The sequence below is a fragment of the Canis lupus genome, chromosome 12 (assembly GCF_003254725.2).
Source record: "Canis lupus dingo isolate Sandy chromosome 12, ASM325472v2, whole genome shotgun sequence".
Lineage (NCBI taxonomy): Eukaryota > Metazoa > Chordata > Mammalia > Carnivora > Canidae > Canis > Canis lupus.
The window spans coordinates 44181698-44201590 of record NC_064254.1 but is presented as its reverse complement, the minus strand read 5'-3'; the positions used below and the strand labels follow the sequence as shown (position 1 = coordinate 44201590).

Below are 19893 nucleotides of genomic sequence, written 5' to 3'. Positions count from 1 at the left end.
AATCTCTACACCCAGTGTGGGGCTCAAACTCACGATCCTGAGATCAAGAGTCACACATTGTGACTGAGCCAGCCAGGCACCCCGATCATAAAAATTCTTAACAAAATTTTAGCAAATTAATCCAATGGCAGAAAGATAAAATATCATGACCACAGGAGTTTATCCCAAGAATGCAAAGCTTGTTTCACATTTGAAAATACTCAATGTATGGCACCTGGGTGGCTCAATCGGTTAAGTGTCCGACTCTTGATCGGGCTCAGGTCATAATCACAAGGTCATGGGATCAGCCCCAAGTCGGACTGTGTGCTCTTTGCAGAGAGCTCTGTGTGCTTTTCCCTTTACTCCTCTGCCTTGCACTTTCTCTCTCTCTCTCAAATAAATAAATAAAATCTTTAGTAAAAGAATAAAATTAATTCACCATTGTAATAGAAAAATAAAAACAATGTGATCATCTCAGTAGATACAGAAAATATATTTGACAAAAATCCAATATCCATTTATAGCAAAAACTCTCAGAAAACTAGGAATAGATGGAAATTTCCTTAATGTGACACAGGATAGCTGTAAAAAACCTACTGCTAACATCACATTCACTAGTGAAAAACTGAATAAACTGAATTTTTTTTCTGATTAAGATCTGGAAAAAAGAAAGACATGTTCTTTTTCACCACTCTTCAAATTGCAATGGAGATTCTAGCCAGTACCAATACCATAAAGAAAAAAAAACAAGAGGAGGAGGAAAAGTTATCAAGGTTGCAAAGAAGTAAAAACTAACTTTATCAGAGATAATGTCATCTCTGTAGAATATATGATATAATCTGCAAAAAAGAACTGATGAGTTAAGCAAAGTTGTGGGATACAGTCAATATACAAAAGTAAGTTGTATTAATATTCACAATGAACAATTAGAAATTGAAATGAAAAAAGAAACAATACCATTTACCATATCATCAAAATGTGTGCAGTATTTACCTGACAAAATATATGTAAGATCTGTATACTGAATACTGCATGAGATTGCTGGGACAAATTAAAGCAGATCTAAATATACGGAGAGACAGACCATGTACATAGTGGGAAGACTCAGTATTGCTAAAGTGCCGAATCACCTCAGATCTATGTAATCAACACCATCCCCATCAAAATCCCAGCAGACATTTTTTTGTTAAAAGTGATAAGTTCATTATAAAACTTAATGGAAATACAAAGGACTTAAAAAAACAAAAACTACTTTGATAAAGAACAAAGTTAGAGGGCTAACACTACCTGATTTAAAGAATTATTAAAATTTACATTAACAAAGATAGTGTGGTGTTGGTATAAAAGCAGACAGATAGATCAAAAGAACAGAGTAAGTCCTGAAGTAGACCCCAAGATATGTGGTTAATTGATTTTTTTTTTAAGATTTTATTTATTTATTCATGACAGACACAGGGAGAGAGAGAGAGAGAGGCAGAGACACAGGCAGAGGGAGAAGCAGGCTCCATGCAGGGAGCCCGACATGGGACTTGATCCCGGGTCTCCAGGATCACGCCCTGGGCTCAAGGCGGCGCTAAACCACTGAGCCACCAGGGCTGCCCGGTTAATTGATTTTTGAGAAAGGTATAAAGTGGGAAAGAAGAGTAGGAGAGAATAATTTTTTCAACAAATGGTGCTGGAACAGTTTGATACGTGCAAAAAGAAAAACCCTATATCCATACTTCATACCATTTATTAAAATTAACAATGTATTATAGATTTAAACATACATAAACATACAACCCTAAAACTATAAAACCTCTAGAAGAAACACAGGAGAAAATATTTGTGACTTTGACTCAAGCAAAGATTTCTTAGATATGACACAAAAGCATTGAACCCTTAAAGAAAAACTTAGTAGATAAGACTTCATCATAACTGAGGATATCTCTTCTTTGAAAGACACTGTTAAGAGCATGAAATGGGAAGCCATAGACTTAGAGAAAATATTTGCAAATTATATATCTGATAGTGGACTTGATCCAAAATAGCTCAATAATTAGGAAACAGTCCAATAAAAATGGGCAAAGAATTTATGCCTACGACAAATAAAGTAACAAAAAATAGATGAAAAATATGTTCAACATTAGTACCATTACAGAAATGCAAAGAAAAACCATCATTAGATGCCATATCACACCTGTTAGAATGGCAAAAAAATAAACTGGACTGCCCATACACTGCTGGTGGGAGTGTAACATGATACAACCATTTTGGAAGTAGTTTGGCAGTATCTTAAATATTTACTTTGAAGTGATTTAAACAGTCTACTCCTAGGCAGTAACCCAAGGAATTGAAAACATATGTTCATGCAAATCCTCGTACACAAATGTTCATGGCAGCTTACTTGTAATAAGCAAAAACTGGAGTCATTCCAAATATCCATCAATAGGTGAATGAATAATTTGCTCTGTCCATATAACACAATATACCCAAGTAATAAGAAGGAATGAACTATTGGACCTATTGATACCTGCTAGATGAATCTCAAAATAATTATCCCGAGTGAAAGAAGCCAGAACGTCTCTTCTGCCTCCCCACCCCCCAAATGGACTATTCTCCTTATTAGAGAACTTTTATTGTATTAGAAAATACAAACTGATTGTGTATTGCTGACAGCAAATTGTTGGTTGCTAAGGTACAGCAGCAAAGAATGGTGAGGGGTAGGAAAGAAGAGTTATAGAAAGTATCCAGGAAAACTTTGGAGGTGATAGATATGTTCATTATTTTGATTTTGATGATAGTTTTATGGATGCATGTTTGTCAAAACTTAAAATATCCTTTAAACGTCTAGGTTTTTTTTTTTTTTTGTATGTCAGTTGTGCTTCAATAAAGCTATTTTAAAACCTATCTTTTAAAAGATATCAGATCTGTCTCCCCAAGTTCAGCTAACACTTTGAATTCTAAAGAACTCTAAGGACAGGTATTCAGCATTTAGATTCTTACAGTTTTAAGAACTTTTTTTCTGTGTTTCTCTCTATTCTTTGTTTTAATTTTTGAAATTCTTTAATAGAAACCCTTTATTTGGTGAGCAAGTAAAGCAGTAGATACTTCTATAAACTACTAGTGAGAATATAAATGTTGCAATGACTATGTAAAAACATCTTGTAAGGTTAAATATGTGGATACTCTACAACCTAGCAGTTCTCTTTTTAGATACATACTAAGAATAGCAACTCTCAAACTGGTCTCAGGATACCTTTGTACTTTTAAATTATTGAGGAATTCAAAGAACTTTCATTTATGTAAGTTACATCTTTAGATATTTAATGTATTAGAAATTGAAACTGAGGAAATTTTAAAATATTTTTTTATTTTAAAATAGCAATAGTAAATCTATTGACATATTAATACAAATAATACTTTTAAGGAAAATATTTGTTTTCCAAAGCAAAAAAAATATGAAAGGAGTGGTATTATATCCTAATACTTCTCTTTCATGTCTTGCTCAATAGAAGACAGATGCTCATATCTGTTTCTTTTTTTTTTTTTTTTTTTTTTAATGTATGATAGTCACAGAGAGAGACAGAGAGAGGCAGAGACACAGGCAGAGGGAGAAGCAGGCTCCATGCACCAGAAGCCCGATGTGGGATTCAATCCCGGGTCTCCAGGATCGCGCCCTGGGCCAAAGGCAGGCGCTAAACCGCTGCGCCACCCAGGGATCCCACTCATATTTGTTTCTGTATTCAATCTATTGGGATATTTGTGTTAGTTGAAGTATATAGGGAAAATCCATCCTCACACAGATACACAGTAGGAAAGGGGAGAACTATTTTAATAGCTTTTTCAGAAAATTGTGGATATCCTTTTTAAATACTTTTTAATACACTTTTTAATATTTTTTATACACCATAACTCTTTAAGTGATAGTTTCTTAAATTTAAATCACAGTATTGATTCTGAAACTACATCAGTGGATTTTTTTATGTACTCTGTTACATTAAGATCCATTAGTATTAGTTTGTCTTTACTTTGAATTAATCAAATGTATTGTTTTATAACTTTACATACTAGTCATTTAAAAAATACCAGTTCACTGAGATATGTCTTCCAAAATGTTGTTGTATTTCATTATATAATATCAACAAGTGATACTCATTAATGTCACCAACAGTCTTATCAGAAAACTGGAAAATTGTGAAGCTTACTGTAGCAGACACAAGTTTGCTAAAATTCCAATTTTTACTTGAAAGATTGAATTTTATCATTGGCAATCAGTACTGTCATTTGTTTTCTTTGATGTGACAGGCTCACTTTATTGTTGAGAGCTGAATACCAGGTCAGAACTACCATGGATTGAAGTCTATCAGTCATTCTTTCAAGTAAAAATAGTGGTCTATGTGAGTAGTTAGTTCAGCTTACAATTCGAACACACAATTGCTTTTTCTCGAGACAGCCATTAATCTATGTTATACATCAGAGGTGTTTCATGCACACTTCCCATTTAGTGACAGAACAAAATCAGCAAACTTTTTCTCTAAAGGGACAGAGAGTAAATGTTAGACTTCGTGGACCACTGAATTTAGTTTGAGTTGAGTGTTGTAACTGTTCATTTATGTCACTGTGGCATGAAAGCAGCCTTAGACAATATGCAAACAAATGGGCATGGCTGTGTTCCAATAAAACTTTATTTACAAAACAAGAAGCAAGCCAGATTGCCCAGCAAGTTGTAGTTTGCCAACCCTTGACACAGAATATTAAAAAGATGACTACTTTAAGGTCAAGATTGATTGATTGATTGATTGATTTTTAAAGATTTTATTTAGGGGATCCCTGGGTGGTTCAGTGGTTTAGTGCCTGCCTTCGGTCCAGGGCATGATCCTAGAATCCCGGGATCGAGTCCCATATTGGGCATGGAGCCTGCTTCTCCCTCTGCCTGGGTCTCTGCCTCTCTCTCTCTGTGTCTCTCATGAATAAATAAATTAAATCTTTATTCGTTAAATCTTTATTCATGAGAGACAACACAGAGAGAGAGAGGCAGAGACACAGGCAGAGGGAGAAGCAGGCTCCATGCCAGAAGCCTGATGTGGGACTCGATCCCGGGACTCCAGGATCACTCCCAGGACCATGTATTTATTCATGAGAGACACAGAGAGAGAGAGACAGAGACACAGGCAGAGGGAGAAGCAGACTCCATGCAGGGAGCCCGATGTGGGACTCGATCCCGAGTCTCCAGGATCAGGCCCTGGACCGAAGGCAGGTGCTAAACTGCTAGCCACTCAGGGATCCCAAGGTCAAGATTTAATACAATTTATATCTTCTGCTTCACCAAGAGTATACCTGTCAGTAGCATTGTATCTGGTCATTCTTCCGTCTCCACTCCAGCACCCGTCTTTACCTCTCCTTGTTGTATGACCCTCTTCTTTGAGGCTAACTCTGACATCTGAGCCTTGAATTCTAGAGCTCTTTCTGCCTCTAGACTTTCCCATAAGTGATCTCTACTCTCCTTTTACCCTCACTTCTTTTTGGCTTTTCCTGCTCAGTCCTGAACGTGCTTAAATGTCTCCCTTCGTTAAACCATATAAACAAAAACAAAAACCCTTTCTTTGAAACTCTCCCCTTTATATCTAGTCTATACTTGAGCTTTATTTCCTTCCCACGGGAGCAGTCCCATAGTTGTACATATTCTGTTCCTGGGGTTCAGCTTGTGAGGACCCTGTAGTATTTGACATTGGTGATTCCCTAATTGCGTCTTGAATTTTTCAAAGCTTGTTTCTTAATTGACTTTCACTATTTCACTTTCCTGGGCTTCTGTTTACCATCTGACTGTTATTTCACTCGTCTTCTATTCATCTCTTAAATGTTGGTCTTTCTTAGCTTTGATCCTTACATGTTTACTTATTTATTTCTATTGTTTCTTTGTAGGATCTTTGGGTTACCTCTTCTACTAACATGATTTCAGCTCCCATTTCATTTCTGATGACTCCCAAGTTTGTATCTAGGCTAAATGTTTGTCCTGAACTTTAGAACATGCTTCTAGTCCCCTATCAGACATCTCAACGTAGATCTGCAGCAGCTATTTCAAATATTTGTGTTCAAAATAGCTTGTCTCCTTTGAAACCAACTTCCCTCCCTTTTCAGTAAAAACAAAAAGCATTTACTGAACCCCAAACCAGAAATCTGAAATTGTTCGTGATTCATTTTCCCTTCCCCTCTAATACCATTTGCACACCCGGAAATCCCATCAGTTGAGCCTCCTGAACTGAATATCTTTCTGCTCCATTCATTATGTCCCTCTATTTCCACTCCTATTCATTAGCCAGGTTCACCTCATCTAACTCTCACTGAGCTAACTTATTCTTTTTCCTGTCTTCTAGTATATCTTTCCAGGCAAAGGTAATTATTCGTTATTCTATGCCTCTGCTTACCTTGCAGATGGAATTTAGTAGTCGCTGAATGATGTGGTTGACTAGAAAAGTGAAAGTCTTCTACTTCTCTGCTAAAATACTTCCAAGGGTTCCTGTTGGTCCATAGGGTGCAGTCCAAACTCTTCAAGTCATGTGTGAAATCCCTCAGTGGTCATCCCTTAGCTTTTTAGTTATGTTCCTCCCACCCCCTGCCCACACATTCCTAGGCCCCAGACCACCACAGTTCTCCAAGAACACACCATGTCTTAGGGCTCTCCTTTTTGCACACTTGGTAAAAATGTCCTTCTCACTCCTCTCCTATAGCATAGCTGTGACATTAGGTTCCTCTCCCATGGAGCCTTTCCTACTACTCTGCTCTGTTTTCATAATGTAGTATGTGTATAACAGTATTTACAAACATTTACTTTAGGTGCCTACTATGCTCAGACACTTTGCAATCCTTATAATAGTCCTAAAAGGTAGTGATTATTACTTCCCGTTTTAAAGATAAGGGCCTAAGTCAAAGAGACATTTAATTTGCCAAGTTGTACATCTAGACAGGGGCTAAGCTAGTCCCTGGACCTGAGCTCTCTTTACTCTCTCTTGTTGCCTCTCTTTACTCATTTCTTATAGGGCTTTCTCTATTATCTGAACGGTATTTGTCTTCTCTGACCAGCAGTATGTTTCTGTATCCCGAGAGCCCAGTTCAATAAATGAATAGAAGAGTTTGTGATAGAAACAGAATTTCAAGTGTAAAGTAGTCCCATAATGTAGCCTTAGAAAACAATGTTACTGCTTAGTGATTTTTCCTTTTCAAAGAACTTTTTGCTATATTTTGGTTAAAGTATGGGAGGTTTCGAACATTTTCTCAACAGTTTATTGTGCACAGTGCTTTGCAAAGCTCTACACAGAAAACAGACATTGATGTGATTCTTTCCATTCTCAAGGAGCTTTGGTATGGTAGGAAGTTTTGATGGATACACATCTAACCTGAATACGCACCAGGAACAAAATGCCTCAGGTTTCAAAGCAGCAGGAGGCCACATGGGGCTGCATTTTAAAAAGGACCAGGAAAGATTTCCGGAAGGATGAGTAGAATTCTAATAAAGGAAAAATATTGAGGGAAGGATGTTAAAATGAATAGAGATGATGACTGGAATTTAAAATAAAGTAAAAAGTAAACCTAATCTGGTCCATTTATAATTCAGAACAGTTATTGATACCCTTTAGTCTAGAATTCATTTCAGAGATGCAGTATCAACTTTTTTAAACCTTATTTTTTTGTAAAATAGAGAAAAGTATAAAGCAAATATATAGTTTAATGATTACTGAGTGTACATTTTGAGTAAGGAAAAAGATAAGTCTGTCTCTCTGCATTTGTTGCATGGGATTCTCTTGTAACTGAGTATCATATGCTGTTCTCTGCAAGGTAGCTGTGGCCTGTAAGAGAAGTCTTGTCGTATTGTTCCAAGGAGGTCATACTGTGCTGTAGGAAGTACCAGTTGACCCTTGAGCAACCCCTCAGGGGTTAAGGTCATTGATCACCAGCACAGTCAAAAGTCTGAGCATAACTTTTGACTTCTCCAAAATCCTACTGTTGACCAAAAAGCTTTACTGGTAACATAATCAATTAATACATATTTTTTATGTTACATGTGTTATATACTATATTCCTTACAATAAAGTGAGAAAAAAGTTATTAAGAAAATCATAAGGCTATTGTGGACATTGCTGCTATAAACATCGGGGTGCAGGTGTCCCGGCGTTTCATTGCATCTGTATCTTTGGGGTAAATCCCCAACAGTGCAATTGCTGGGTCGTAGGGCAGGTCTATTTTTAACTCTTTGAGGAACCTCCACACAGTTTTCCAGAGTGGCTGCACCAGTTCACATTCCCACCAACAGTGCAGGAGGGTTCCCCTTTCTTGTTAATTTCTCCCATTCTCACTGGTGTGAGGTGGTATCTCATTGTGGTTTTGATTTATATTTCCCTGATGGCAAGTGATGCAGAGCATTTTCTTGTGTGCATGTTGGCCATGTCTATGTCTTCCTCTGTAAGATTTCTGTTCATGTCTTTTGCCCATTTCATGATTGGATTGTTTGTTTCTTTGGTGTTGAGTTTAAGAAGTTCTTTATAGATCTTGGAAACTAGCCCTTTATCTGATACGTCATTTGCAAATATCTTCTCCCATTCTGCGGGTTGTCTTTTAGTTTTGTTGACTGTATCCTTTGCTGTGCAAAAGCTTCTTATCTTGATGAAGTCCCAATAGTTCATTTTTGCTTTTGTTTCTCTTGCCTTCATGGATGTATCTTGCAAGAAGTTGCTGTGGCCAAGTTCAAAAAGGGTGTTGCCTGTGTTCTCCTCTAGGATTTTGATGGGATCTTGTCTCACATTTAGATCTTTCATCCATTTTGAGTTTATCTTTGTGTATGGTGAAAGAGAGTGGTCTAGTTTCATTCTTCTGCAGGTGGATGTCCAATTTTCCCAGCACCATTTGAAGATGCTGTCTTCAAAGAGACTGTCTTTCTTCCAGTGGATAGTCTTTCATTCTTTGTCAAATATTAGTTCACCATAAAGTTGACAGAATAGAGAATCCAGAAGTGGACCCTCAACTTTATGGTCAACTAATATTCGATAAAGGAGGAAAGACTATCCGTTAGAAGAAAGACAGTCTCTTCAATAAATGGTGCTGGGAAAATTGGACATCCACCTGCAGAAGAATGAAACTAGACCACTCTCTTGCACCATACACAAAGATAAACTCAAAATGGATGAAAGATCTAAATGTGAGACAAGATCCCATCAAAATCCTAGAGGAGAACACAGGCAACACCCTTTTTGAACTTGGCCTCAGATAACTTTTTGACAGCACTCACCAGTTATTCTGAATGCTGGCAGCCCACCCTGGCCACTATATAAACAAAACTTTTCCTCTGAGGTATAGCTGGAATTGTACATATTTGATACGTAAATGTGGACAGTGAATACATTATAAAGGTTTACTTTTATAGACTGATGTCACATAATAGTAATTTAATGCATTCATGGTATTCTTCGGAAGCTTAGGTAAGTGTAATAGAATTTTTTAAATTATTTGCTCTCATTCTGCCACTTGGGTGGCAAGTATATTTATTAGCACCCATCAAAATCCAAGTGAAGTATGTGTTTAGCTGTTTAATGTTTACAAAAATACACTTATGTTACTGCCTTCAAATGGTGTATAGAATAAGTGTCCACATGTTTGAGGAATTGTATGAGAAAAGAGAATTAACATGAGGCTTAGCTTTCCTGGAATTTGCAATTTTAAAGAATGACATTAGTACGAGAAAACATAAAATTCAGAAGACACAGAAGAGAATTCAATGGAAAAAAAATAAACTCAAGAAAAAATAAATGCATTGGGTAAATCATGTATATGTGTGCATGTGTAAAAATATTACCACTTATTTTTTTTTAATTTGGTAGCTATTGTGAAAGCAATTTGGGGACTCCTATTTTAGTAAACAGGTTTAAATGTTTAAAATTTGAAATGAAGTTTCATATGTAATGATTAATATCATTGTTGAATTTCTTGTACTTTCATAGATTTGATCCAGGCTACCAATGAGACCAATGTTAATATTCCTCAGATGGCTGACACACTCTTTGAGCGGGCAACAAACAGTAGCTGGGTGGTTGTATTTAAAGCTTTAGTCACAACACATCATCTCATGGTGCATGGAAATGAGGTAAATGGAGTAAACTTTTCCTTTTTTTGGTGAGGGAGGGAGGCATTTATGGAGGGCTCTTTTACTTTTCATTAAGTAGGAGAAGAGGAGATATATGGCTCAATATCGTCCAGAGTACAATTTTAATATTCTATTTTGCTATTTTTTTAAATGTTAAGTTAGACATTCTCTGGGAGACATTGAAATATTAAATATTACTAGTATCTAAAAGGCATATCTCATGTAAATGTATTAGTGGGCAAAAATGTTAGGAGAAAGGGACAATAAAATTATTCATCCCATTAGAAACAGTCTTTTGCACCTTTAAGTGAAAATTGCTTTCACAAAAGTGCTTAATCTTGGAAAATATTAATGAAATAAAAATTACCCGTATTACATGGGGTACTTACTGAATCATATTAAATTGCAATCTTTGTTATATAAAAAATGAAAAATCATAAAACTTAATTCTAATTCAGCTAGTACTTTTTGGTCTTTTTTCCTTAGAGAAAGTCAGTAGACTAGGAAACTGTATAACTGAGTAAAAAAAAAAATCATAAAGAGAATTTGTAATATCGCTTAGTATCAGCAATTGTTTAAAGGGGTGATTTGGAAATACTGGTTTTAATTCTGATTTTTGTTTTTCAGAGATTTATTCAGTACTTGGCTTCTAGAAATACATTGTTCAATCTCAGCAATTTTTTGGACAAAAGTGGATCCCATGGTGAGAATATTTATGTTTTCTAATTTTTTGGATAATGCTTTTGATGCAAGGTTTTGTTTTTTTGTTTCTTTTTTTTTTTTTTTTGAAGTGAGGTTAGGTTCTTAATCTATAATTAGTATAGCTGGTAGTTCTGTTGTATTTAAGAAAAAATGTAAAAGTAATTATATAGTTACTTTGTAGAGCATTAAAATATTTAACTGTTAGAGAACTCAGCATATAAATTGTGTTCTAATTTTGCTTTTTGTCTTTTTGAGTATTTACTGTAACAGTCAGTATTCTAGACCCATAGTCATTTGTTTATGAAAGTACAAAACGGGGGATCCCTGGGTGGCGCAGTGGTTTAGCACCTGCCTTTGGCCCAGAGCGCGATCCTGGAGACCCGGGATCGAATCCCACATCGGGCTCCCGGTGCATGGAGCCTGCTTCTCCCTCTGCCTGTGTCTCTGCCTCTCTCTCTCTCTCTCTGTGACTATCATAAATTAATTAATTAATTAATTAATTAATTAATATTAATTAATTAAAAAATAAAAAAAAGGTAATGAAATGAAAAATACTTTCCCAATGAAACATTCTTTGTTTCTTTAATATTGGATTTTTTTTAATACAGTCATATATGTTCATTTATCATCCTTATTGGTTGCAAGTACACCAAGCAAGTGGATAGTTCTCAGATAGCTACATGTATTAAGCCTAAAACAGCCTGTTATTTGAAATGGTGAACAAAAATGCAAGGAAAAATCAGAAAAGAGATTCTGTACAAGGATTGTAGCATAACGAAATTGAAGTGTCTTGGAATGTCTCATGCCTAAAGTTTTTCTTGCAGTAGGATTTTTTTTTTCAGTAGGCTTTTAAATGAGACCTTTCTGGTACATTTATTGACCTCATCCTAGCATTATTTACAGTTGGGGAGTTTAAAAAAAATGGTACTAAGCAAAGCACAATTGAAGGTATTTTATTGATTAGTTTTATTTCTTCTGCCCTTCCTTCCAGGTTATGATATGTCTACCTTCATAAGGCGCTATAGTAGATATTTGAATGAAAAGGCTTTCTCTTACAGACAGATGGCATTTGATTTTGCCAGAGTGAAGAAAGGGTATGTTTTTTTCTTTCTCATATTTATTTGAGCAGAGTAAGTCTTTGAGGCATACTTGACTTATCTTAACTAAGCTTAAATACCAAAAATTTTGGTCATGAAGGCCCAGTTTACAATCACCTGAAAAAAGAGACCCAATAGTATTATTGAAGTTAGGCTGGATATTGTAATATGCATTACTTTATATTTTCATGCAGAAAATCTGATTAGCTGCCTAGAGTTGATGTGGTATAACATTTTATTTGTTAAAATCAATTCATAATTGTTAACATGTATATTCCTTTAAATAATTTTAAAGAGAGAGAATTTAAAGTTCTTTCAAAGTTTAAAGAACAGTGGCTTCAGTTCACAATAGTTATTTCTTTGTGTTTTGATTGAGGTAAAACTAAACTGTGTATGTGGTAGAGATCTGTTCTTGAGAAGTAATAATGCCCTAGCATTACACACACTCTCACACTCACAGAGACACCATAATTGAACTGATTATTAATACTAACCATGGATTAAGAAAACCCCTTTGAAACAGAAACATCGTTATCATTTATTTCCCTCTAAATAGATACTGAATTTAATCAGAAGTGTCCAGCCATAAATCTTATAATGTTCCTGACTTGAAATAATGGCAGGGTATTGCAGAATGTTTAATATTTTACTCTCAAGAATTCACACAAAAAGACAACGCTATTTTTCTAAGACTGACCCAGCCTTAGCTTTGAACTACTTTTTTTATCATGGTGCTGAACAATATAAACTTGCCTGTTCAAAATAAATTAGTTTCTTGTGGGTGAACATTTTATAAAATTAAGATTTTTACTTCATCCCTTTCACATTATAGATGATTCTAGTTTACATGTCTTCCTCTGACCCTGGGTAACCAATGTTGACATGCCCAGCTGCATTGTGGCCTTTCTGCAGTGGGTCCATAGCCTTTGTAGAAACCTCTGCACTCTTTTATGGGTATATAAAGATACTTTGGGATGCTTTCCCCACCCTTGAAATGGGAGAGACCCTGGAAGTTGGCATTTTTTAGCCTGTTGACATGAGCTGGGTATTTTCCTCAACTATTTCAATAATGCCACACTGAACCATCCCTGGATGCAAGGGCTCCATAAGAGGCCTGTAGGTGGGCACTCGCTTCAGTGCCCTGTGGGATGCACCCTCAGGCATGGACCTCCAGTTGTGTCCTCCACAGCTAGTTAAACTCTACCTCCTTTTGTCCAAATTGTGCATATCATCTTGCATTTTTCTTCCCTTGATAGTTATTAGCATATACCACTCTGCACTTTTAAGACATGTGCTCTCTTTCTCAAAAACAAACAAGCTGGCATTCACAAAACTTACGCCTCTATTATAGATATGGAAAAACCCATCCAGTAATTCAACTGATCTCTTTTTATCCATACCACACTGCTTTCTTCCTGAGGTCAGTGCAGAAAGAAAGAAAGCACTGCCCATGTGATTGAGGAACAAGAATCGATGAGAGGAAGTAATGTAGAGGGGAATCAACTACAGCCTTTTAATAGCTCAATCATCCCACGAGATTAACAGGGAAATGGAAGGGGCACAGCTTGGAAGAATGCATGTGGTCTTAAATTTCCATATACAAGGAAGTTGCATCTATTTCTTTTTTTAAAACAATTGTAGGGCGGATGGTGTAATGAGGACAATGGCTCCTGAAAAGCTCCTGAAGAGTATGCCAATACTGCAGGGACAAATTGATGCACTGCTTGAATTTGATGTATGTATCGTACTAGAAAATGTGTCCTACATGATTAGTACTGTCTTCTGTTTGAAGGGCTACAGATAAAGCTGGGAATCTACTCACGAAGCAGATTGAGGTCTCCCTCATTTCGATGACCTACTTGAACACTTCATGTCGGCTTTTAGCATGGTAAAGATGACTGGTTATCCAGGTTGCCTGAGTGGTTTCCCAGGCATTTACTTAGGTCATGGAAAGATATGAATGGGACATTCTTGGAACCTCGTGTTCAGAGCAGGATGATGTTCTCCTTTGGTGTTTGACAGGGTGAAATAGCTGCAAGATGTATCTTTAGCCTAAATAAATAGTTAAATACCTTATCCTGCTATTAGAAGCCATTTTATATAGACTGCTTAAATGACACCATCCACTGAAGAGCATTATTTTTGTTTGGTCATGGTCCTTCCTCCTGGCAATACCAATATGACATGTTTCTTAAAACCATACCCTTATCTTGAGTGTGGTGATAAATACATTAGGCTACCCATGTGGTAAAATTATATTTAGCCCTCCTACACACATACACACAGACACACAGACACACACACACGAGTACCAGTTAAACTGGGAAAACCTGAACAAGACTGGTGGTTTGTACCAATTTCAATATCCTGGTTGTGATATTGTACAGTAGTGTTGTAAGATGTTACCATTGGGAGAAACTGGTTAAATGGTTCTTAGAATCTCTGTATTTTTTACAAGTGCATGTGGATTTACAGTTATTTCAAAATGAAAAGTTCAAATAAACATATCTGATTCATGAAAATAAAATATTCTGACATGTAAGAAGATTCTTAACTCACAATGTTAGCTTTCCTCTGTTTTGGTGGTTGCCTGGAACAAAGATTTCCATCTATTAGTGACTTAAAATTTCTGTTAAGATCATACGGTTTAATCTATAACTGAGTCCTAGTTACAACATCCATCTCTTTTTGAAATTTCAGTAAAAGCAGCAAAGCATCTTGTTTTTTGATGGATTTTATAGTAAGGACTTACTAGATATTTATGCAATTGCTTTTCTTAACTTTTTTTCCTCTTTATTCATTTGTTTTTCTTTGCTTTTCTTGCCCTTAAAAACAGTTCTGTCTTAAGGGAGAAAAGTCCTAGAGGGAAAAAGAACAGCGCTTGTGTGTGTGTATATATATATATATATATATATATATATATATATATATATATCATGATAAAAGTAACAAAGACTAGATGTTCAGAAGTTAGATTTGATTGACCTATGAATCATTGATCAAATAGAATGTATATATATCTTAAAATTGATAGAAGTAACTTCCTTGACTGAAATTGAAGTAAAAAAAAATTGCAGTCCATCTTTTGACATTGGTAGAGTTACTACTAAAAGAGTTATACAACATTTGTAGACTATAGATTAATTTCTCAGTAATCATTTTAGACATTTTCACATGCTCTGAGAAAAATTATCATTTGATGACATGTAATTAACATATTAAATTTTTATCTTTTTCTAGGTGCATCCAAATGAGCTAACAAATGGTGTCATAAATGCTGCATTTATGCTTCTTTTCAAAGATCTTATCAAACTTTTTGCTTGCTACAATGATGGCGTTATTAACTTACTTGGTAGGTAGAACTTCAAAATGGTATCTTTGTATAAAGACTGGATCAGAATGCAAAAATTTGGATGCCATAGACTTAATAGATAAAGTCAGTTTTTATGTCAGTCAAAGATTAAGTGCAAGAAACAGAAAGCACTCTAGAAATTTCAAGCAGAAGGGATTTCATACAAGGATTTTGGTGCTTAGAAAGTACCGGAATGACTGAAGGTTCTAGGCTTTGCCTTTTATAATAAGTCCCAATAACCCCTGGTCATTGTGCTAATGGCTACCTCTGATGCCACCCCTAGAAACATATAGGAATAAGAAGCCACTGCCACCTCATTAAGTATTATAGAAGAGCCACTCCAGCTCCTAGGTTTCTGGACCCATATACTCTAGCTGTGGTGAACAATGTACCATAGACTGGCCAGTGGTGCAGAATCTCTAACTCTTAAGGTATCTTCTTAGAGTAGGTTTAAAATAGCGTGTTCTGTAGAGCCATTCCATCATTATGTAAGATCAGCTATTTCTGGGCTAAAGGGATTCGTGCTAAGACTGACAAATCCTGTGGGGTACGTCTGTTGTCTCACTTCTTGTGTAGCAGAATAGTATTGTGTGAGATACCATAATGGGGAGTAATTCCCCAGATGGTGGTACTGGCAAAGCAATATGGGCAGAGGTGATAAATCCATATCCAAGATAAACTATCTATTCTAGAATAGAGAGATCACTGCTCTTTTCCTTGGTAAAAGGAATTAATCTTTAACTTGTTACTTGGCGGATGACTCTACACTCCCTGGGTTATGATGCCAGAGTAGAAGCTCAGAGTTGATCTCAGGTATTGACAGACTGAAGACTTAGCAATGATGCAGATATATCAGACTATGTTGTTGGACCTATTCATAACCTCCACTTATAATAGGCAATATGTTCATCAGCATACAGAGTCCTTTTATCCCTTGATCATTGAGAATCTTTTTGTGGTAATTACCCTTTAATCTATATTTGCATAAAATGAAAATAGCTTCATGCTCTTTATCCATTCTAAGAGGTCCATCCACTACCTTTTCTCTAGACCTTGTCACCAATCTTCCAATTTTATTTTTTCCAAGTTTTTGGTCATCTAGGCCAGCAGTTAGTAACTGCTCATCTTTTGGTGTAGTTCCATTTGTCTTACCATTTTTTTTAAAGATTTTATTCATTTACTTATTTTAGAGAGCAAATGAGCATGCATGGAGAAAGGGGCAGAGGGAGAGGGAGAGAAAGAATCTCAAGCAGACTATGGACTGGGCCCAGAGTCCAGTGCAGGGCTTGATCCCACAACCCTGAGATCATGACCTGAGCTGAAATCAACAGTTGGATGCTTAACCAACTGAGCCATCCAGGCGCCCCAACTCATCATCTTAACTTTGACATAAAGTGAAAATCAGATAGATACACTGCTTGAAGTTTGGATTATAGTAAGATTTCTTTCTGCTCTCAAGGAGGGGATATAATGACTTAGCAAACCAATTTTAACTAGTGCCAGCATGAAAAACCATCTCTAAACCAACCTTGAATTCTTTTTCTCCTCAGTCCGCTGGTCATGGGGAATTCCCCAAAGGCCATAGGTATGATTGGAGGGAAAAACACAGCCCAGAAGAGTAGGTGCAGTGGGAATATGAGCCATCTGTTTGTACAACCCACATGGGTATTCAGGATTCACTTGAGGCTGACTGCTTCAATACCACTTTCATTTGATGATAGAGTGTTCTTACACTTGTCCAACTTATGGGTATGTATATTAGATAACACTTGAGGTCTTATGATCACTTGATATTCTGTGGTTAGAATCTCAGTCTCTATAAGCAAGCCAAGAACAGTTTTTCCAAAGGAGATTAGTTACTGTCTGAAGAAGACATGGCTCTGCTCCAAAGCTCCACTGTATTTTCCTGTTGGAGTGTGCCAGATGCATTCTACAACATTTGGATCTACTGCAGGCACTTTGAGTACTTTTAAGTCCATAGGAACAAAGGCCCATGTGGTTCCATTTTGGAGCAGTTTCAGAGCCTTCCCCTGATCTGGATCCTACTTAAATCTGACACCATACCTGATACTCTTTATAGAGTAGAACACACACATGTTGTATATGTTACCTCTAAAACTAAAAAAGCTCAGCAAACTTCGGCCTACATTTTAGTTATAGAGGTTATAAGGTGAAGCAATTTGTTCTTCACATGCAGGGGACTTTTGGACCCAAAGAAAATTTGTTAATGTAACAAGTCTCTGAACTTTCATAAATTCTCTCTCCCACTCCATGACATACATGTGACTTATCAAGGTACCTAGCATAACTGAAATTCTTGACCACTGGGTACAATCAACCTGATGTCATTAATGTGACAACCGGTGGAATTGTGATAGCCAGAGAGGTTTATATCTTTGAAATAAGACAGCAAGCATATACTATCATCCCTGCCAGATGAAAGCAAATTACTTCTGGTGGGCTCTGTTTTTGGGGATAGGGATAAAAAGAGTTTTCTAGTTTGATAGCTGCCTATCAAGTGTCAAGAATGATGCTGATTTTATGCTGGTATGCTGGTAACAGGGACATGTCTGGAAATCTACAAGTAAGGGTCATCACCTGATTAGGTTCACAGTAATTTACTGTAAATCTCTACCTACAACCCATTTCACAAACCAGATATGCAAGTTAATCGAGGAAATTGATGTAATTGCTACCCCTAAAAAAAAAAAAATTGCTACCCCTGTATCTTTCAAGAGTTCAGGAAACTAGTGTGGGGACTCTGCTATTTTCAAAGTATTTCTATTCCAAACATATATTCCAGTAACTGGGGAAACTTCAACTACAGATAGTTGCGTACATCCACTGGATCTAATTTTCTTTTATTGCCAAATCCCTAAAAAGCTTCCCCTCAAGTTGGTAGAATGTAGAGTAACATTTTGGGTTCCCGGGGAGTAACATTAGTTTAGAGTTAGTGTTCCTGGAAAGTCTGGGTATATCCCCTTTCCCTGGGCTTAGTCACCCAGATAAAGGTCTCTGACAGAAGAGGAAAAAAAGTCTTTTGGCTGTGTGCTTCAAGGACATTTCTTAAGAATATTTGGGGAGCTTATTAAAATTCAAATTGCTAAACCTCAACCCTTAGTTCCTAATTCAGTAGATCTGGGGTTGAGCCTGAGAATTTGCATTCCTAATAAGGTCCTGAGTGGTGCTGTTGATACTGGTTTGGGATATTGGTTTGGGAATCACTATATTAGAGCTAATTCCAGATGTTCAGGCTAGCATCTGAATCCATGTTTTTTTTTAGCATGTTCACCCAAATTGACACATTATCAATTATATCACGAAATCTAATGTGATATGCCTTCCTGCCTATTCAGAACCTTTAGAATCTGTACCCAACTCTCTACATTTTTATCAATGATGGTTGTCAGATTTCAGAAGGGAAAATGTAAGATGCCCAGTTAAATTTGTGTTCAGACCAACATGAATATTTTTATATTAATAAATACTGTTCAATATTTGGGACATACTTATGCTAAAAAGTTACCTATTTACAATTAAGATTTAATCAGTATCTTGTATTTTATCTAGCAACCCTACTGCCAACAGAATTTGCAAGGACTTGCACTTCTATTTTTTTGTCCTGGGTCAGACTTTGTACTTGTCTCCCTGGGACATTCAGGGATTGCTGCCTTCTAAATCTCATTCTAGGTACTGAGGCAGTTGGCAAGGGGAAAGGGGTAAGAAATAGATGGATTGAATATAAGAAAAATTTTCATTCTTTCATGAAAGGTGATTTCATTATAGGATCACCAGGCAAGACAGGACCAGCCTCTTCAGACTGAGGAAAAGCTTCTTCAGGCAAGAGTAGCTCACTTTGGTTTGAATCTACTGAAGCACTCTCCTTTCTAGTTTTTCTTCTCCATAAACATCCTAACTTTCACAGAGGAGACAGTGGTGAGGCTGGGAATTTAACTTAACCACATACATTGTAATTCAGCAACTTAACAAGATTAGACTCTCTGACTTTCAGCGATGACAGCCCTATGTCTGCAAGAGATAAGACTATTTGAAGGCAGTTTTGGAGTACCACTGTCTGACTGGTGCCTCGAGCCAATAATTTAAAATCCTGTGTTGTCATTTTCCTTTGGAGTCAGGAGCAGCCATCCACTCTACCTTCTATTTGTCTTATTCCCATCATGGCGGTCTCTCCCAGTAAGCTTCATTTTAGCTATTCATTTCAGAAAACCATAGGTGACAATTTAAGTAATCATTTTGCTCCTGTATAGCACAGACTGTGAGAATCCAATTTTCTGTTAGTTGTGGGTAGGTCATCACTGCCTTCAGATCCAGCCAGTTACTTATCTAGTCCCAGATACCCATCTTTGACTATTATGAGGGTCTGATTTCTACAAGTACTTCAAATACCAAATACTGTGCTTATTCAAGAAACAGAAACCACTCCACATACTCTAAATTAAAAGGGATCTAATATAGGAAGTTGGGTGCTTAAGTAATTATCAGAAGTGGTTCTAGGCTTAGCCTCCTGAATGACTTCTGAAGTGATAAATTCTTACACACCAGGAAAGCTACTACTTCTGAGCCCACCACTTTATGGTACACTAAAAATGAGAAACTTCTGCCACCACCTCAGCTGCCTTGCAGCCTCA

The 19893-nt window shown here is 36.6% G+C and overlaps 1 protein-coding gene across 14 annotated transcripts in view; it reads left to right on the top strand.

Moving 5' to 3' along the window:
* SNAP91 (synaptosome associated protein 91) overlaps positions 1-19893 on the top strand; it is a 139874-nt gene that overhangs the window by 39623 nt on the left and 80358 nt on the right. For all 14 annotated transcript variants that reach the window (XM_025444874.3, XM_049092310.1, XM_049092311.1 and 11 more), the window contains exons 3-7: positions 9951-10093; positions 10721-10796; positions 11787-11889; positions 13534-13627; positions 15133-15244. In XM_025444874.3, the coding sequence (XP_025300659.3) occupies positions 9951-10093; positions 10721-10796; positions 11787-11889; positions 13534-13627; positions 15133-15244 (528 nt within the window). The remainder of the gene's footprint in view (positions 1-9950; positions 10094-10720; positions 10797-11786; positions 11890-13533; positions 13628-15132; positions 15245-19893) is intronic.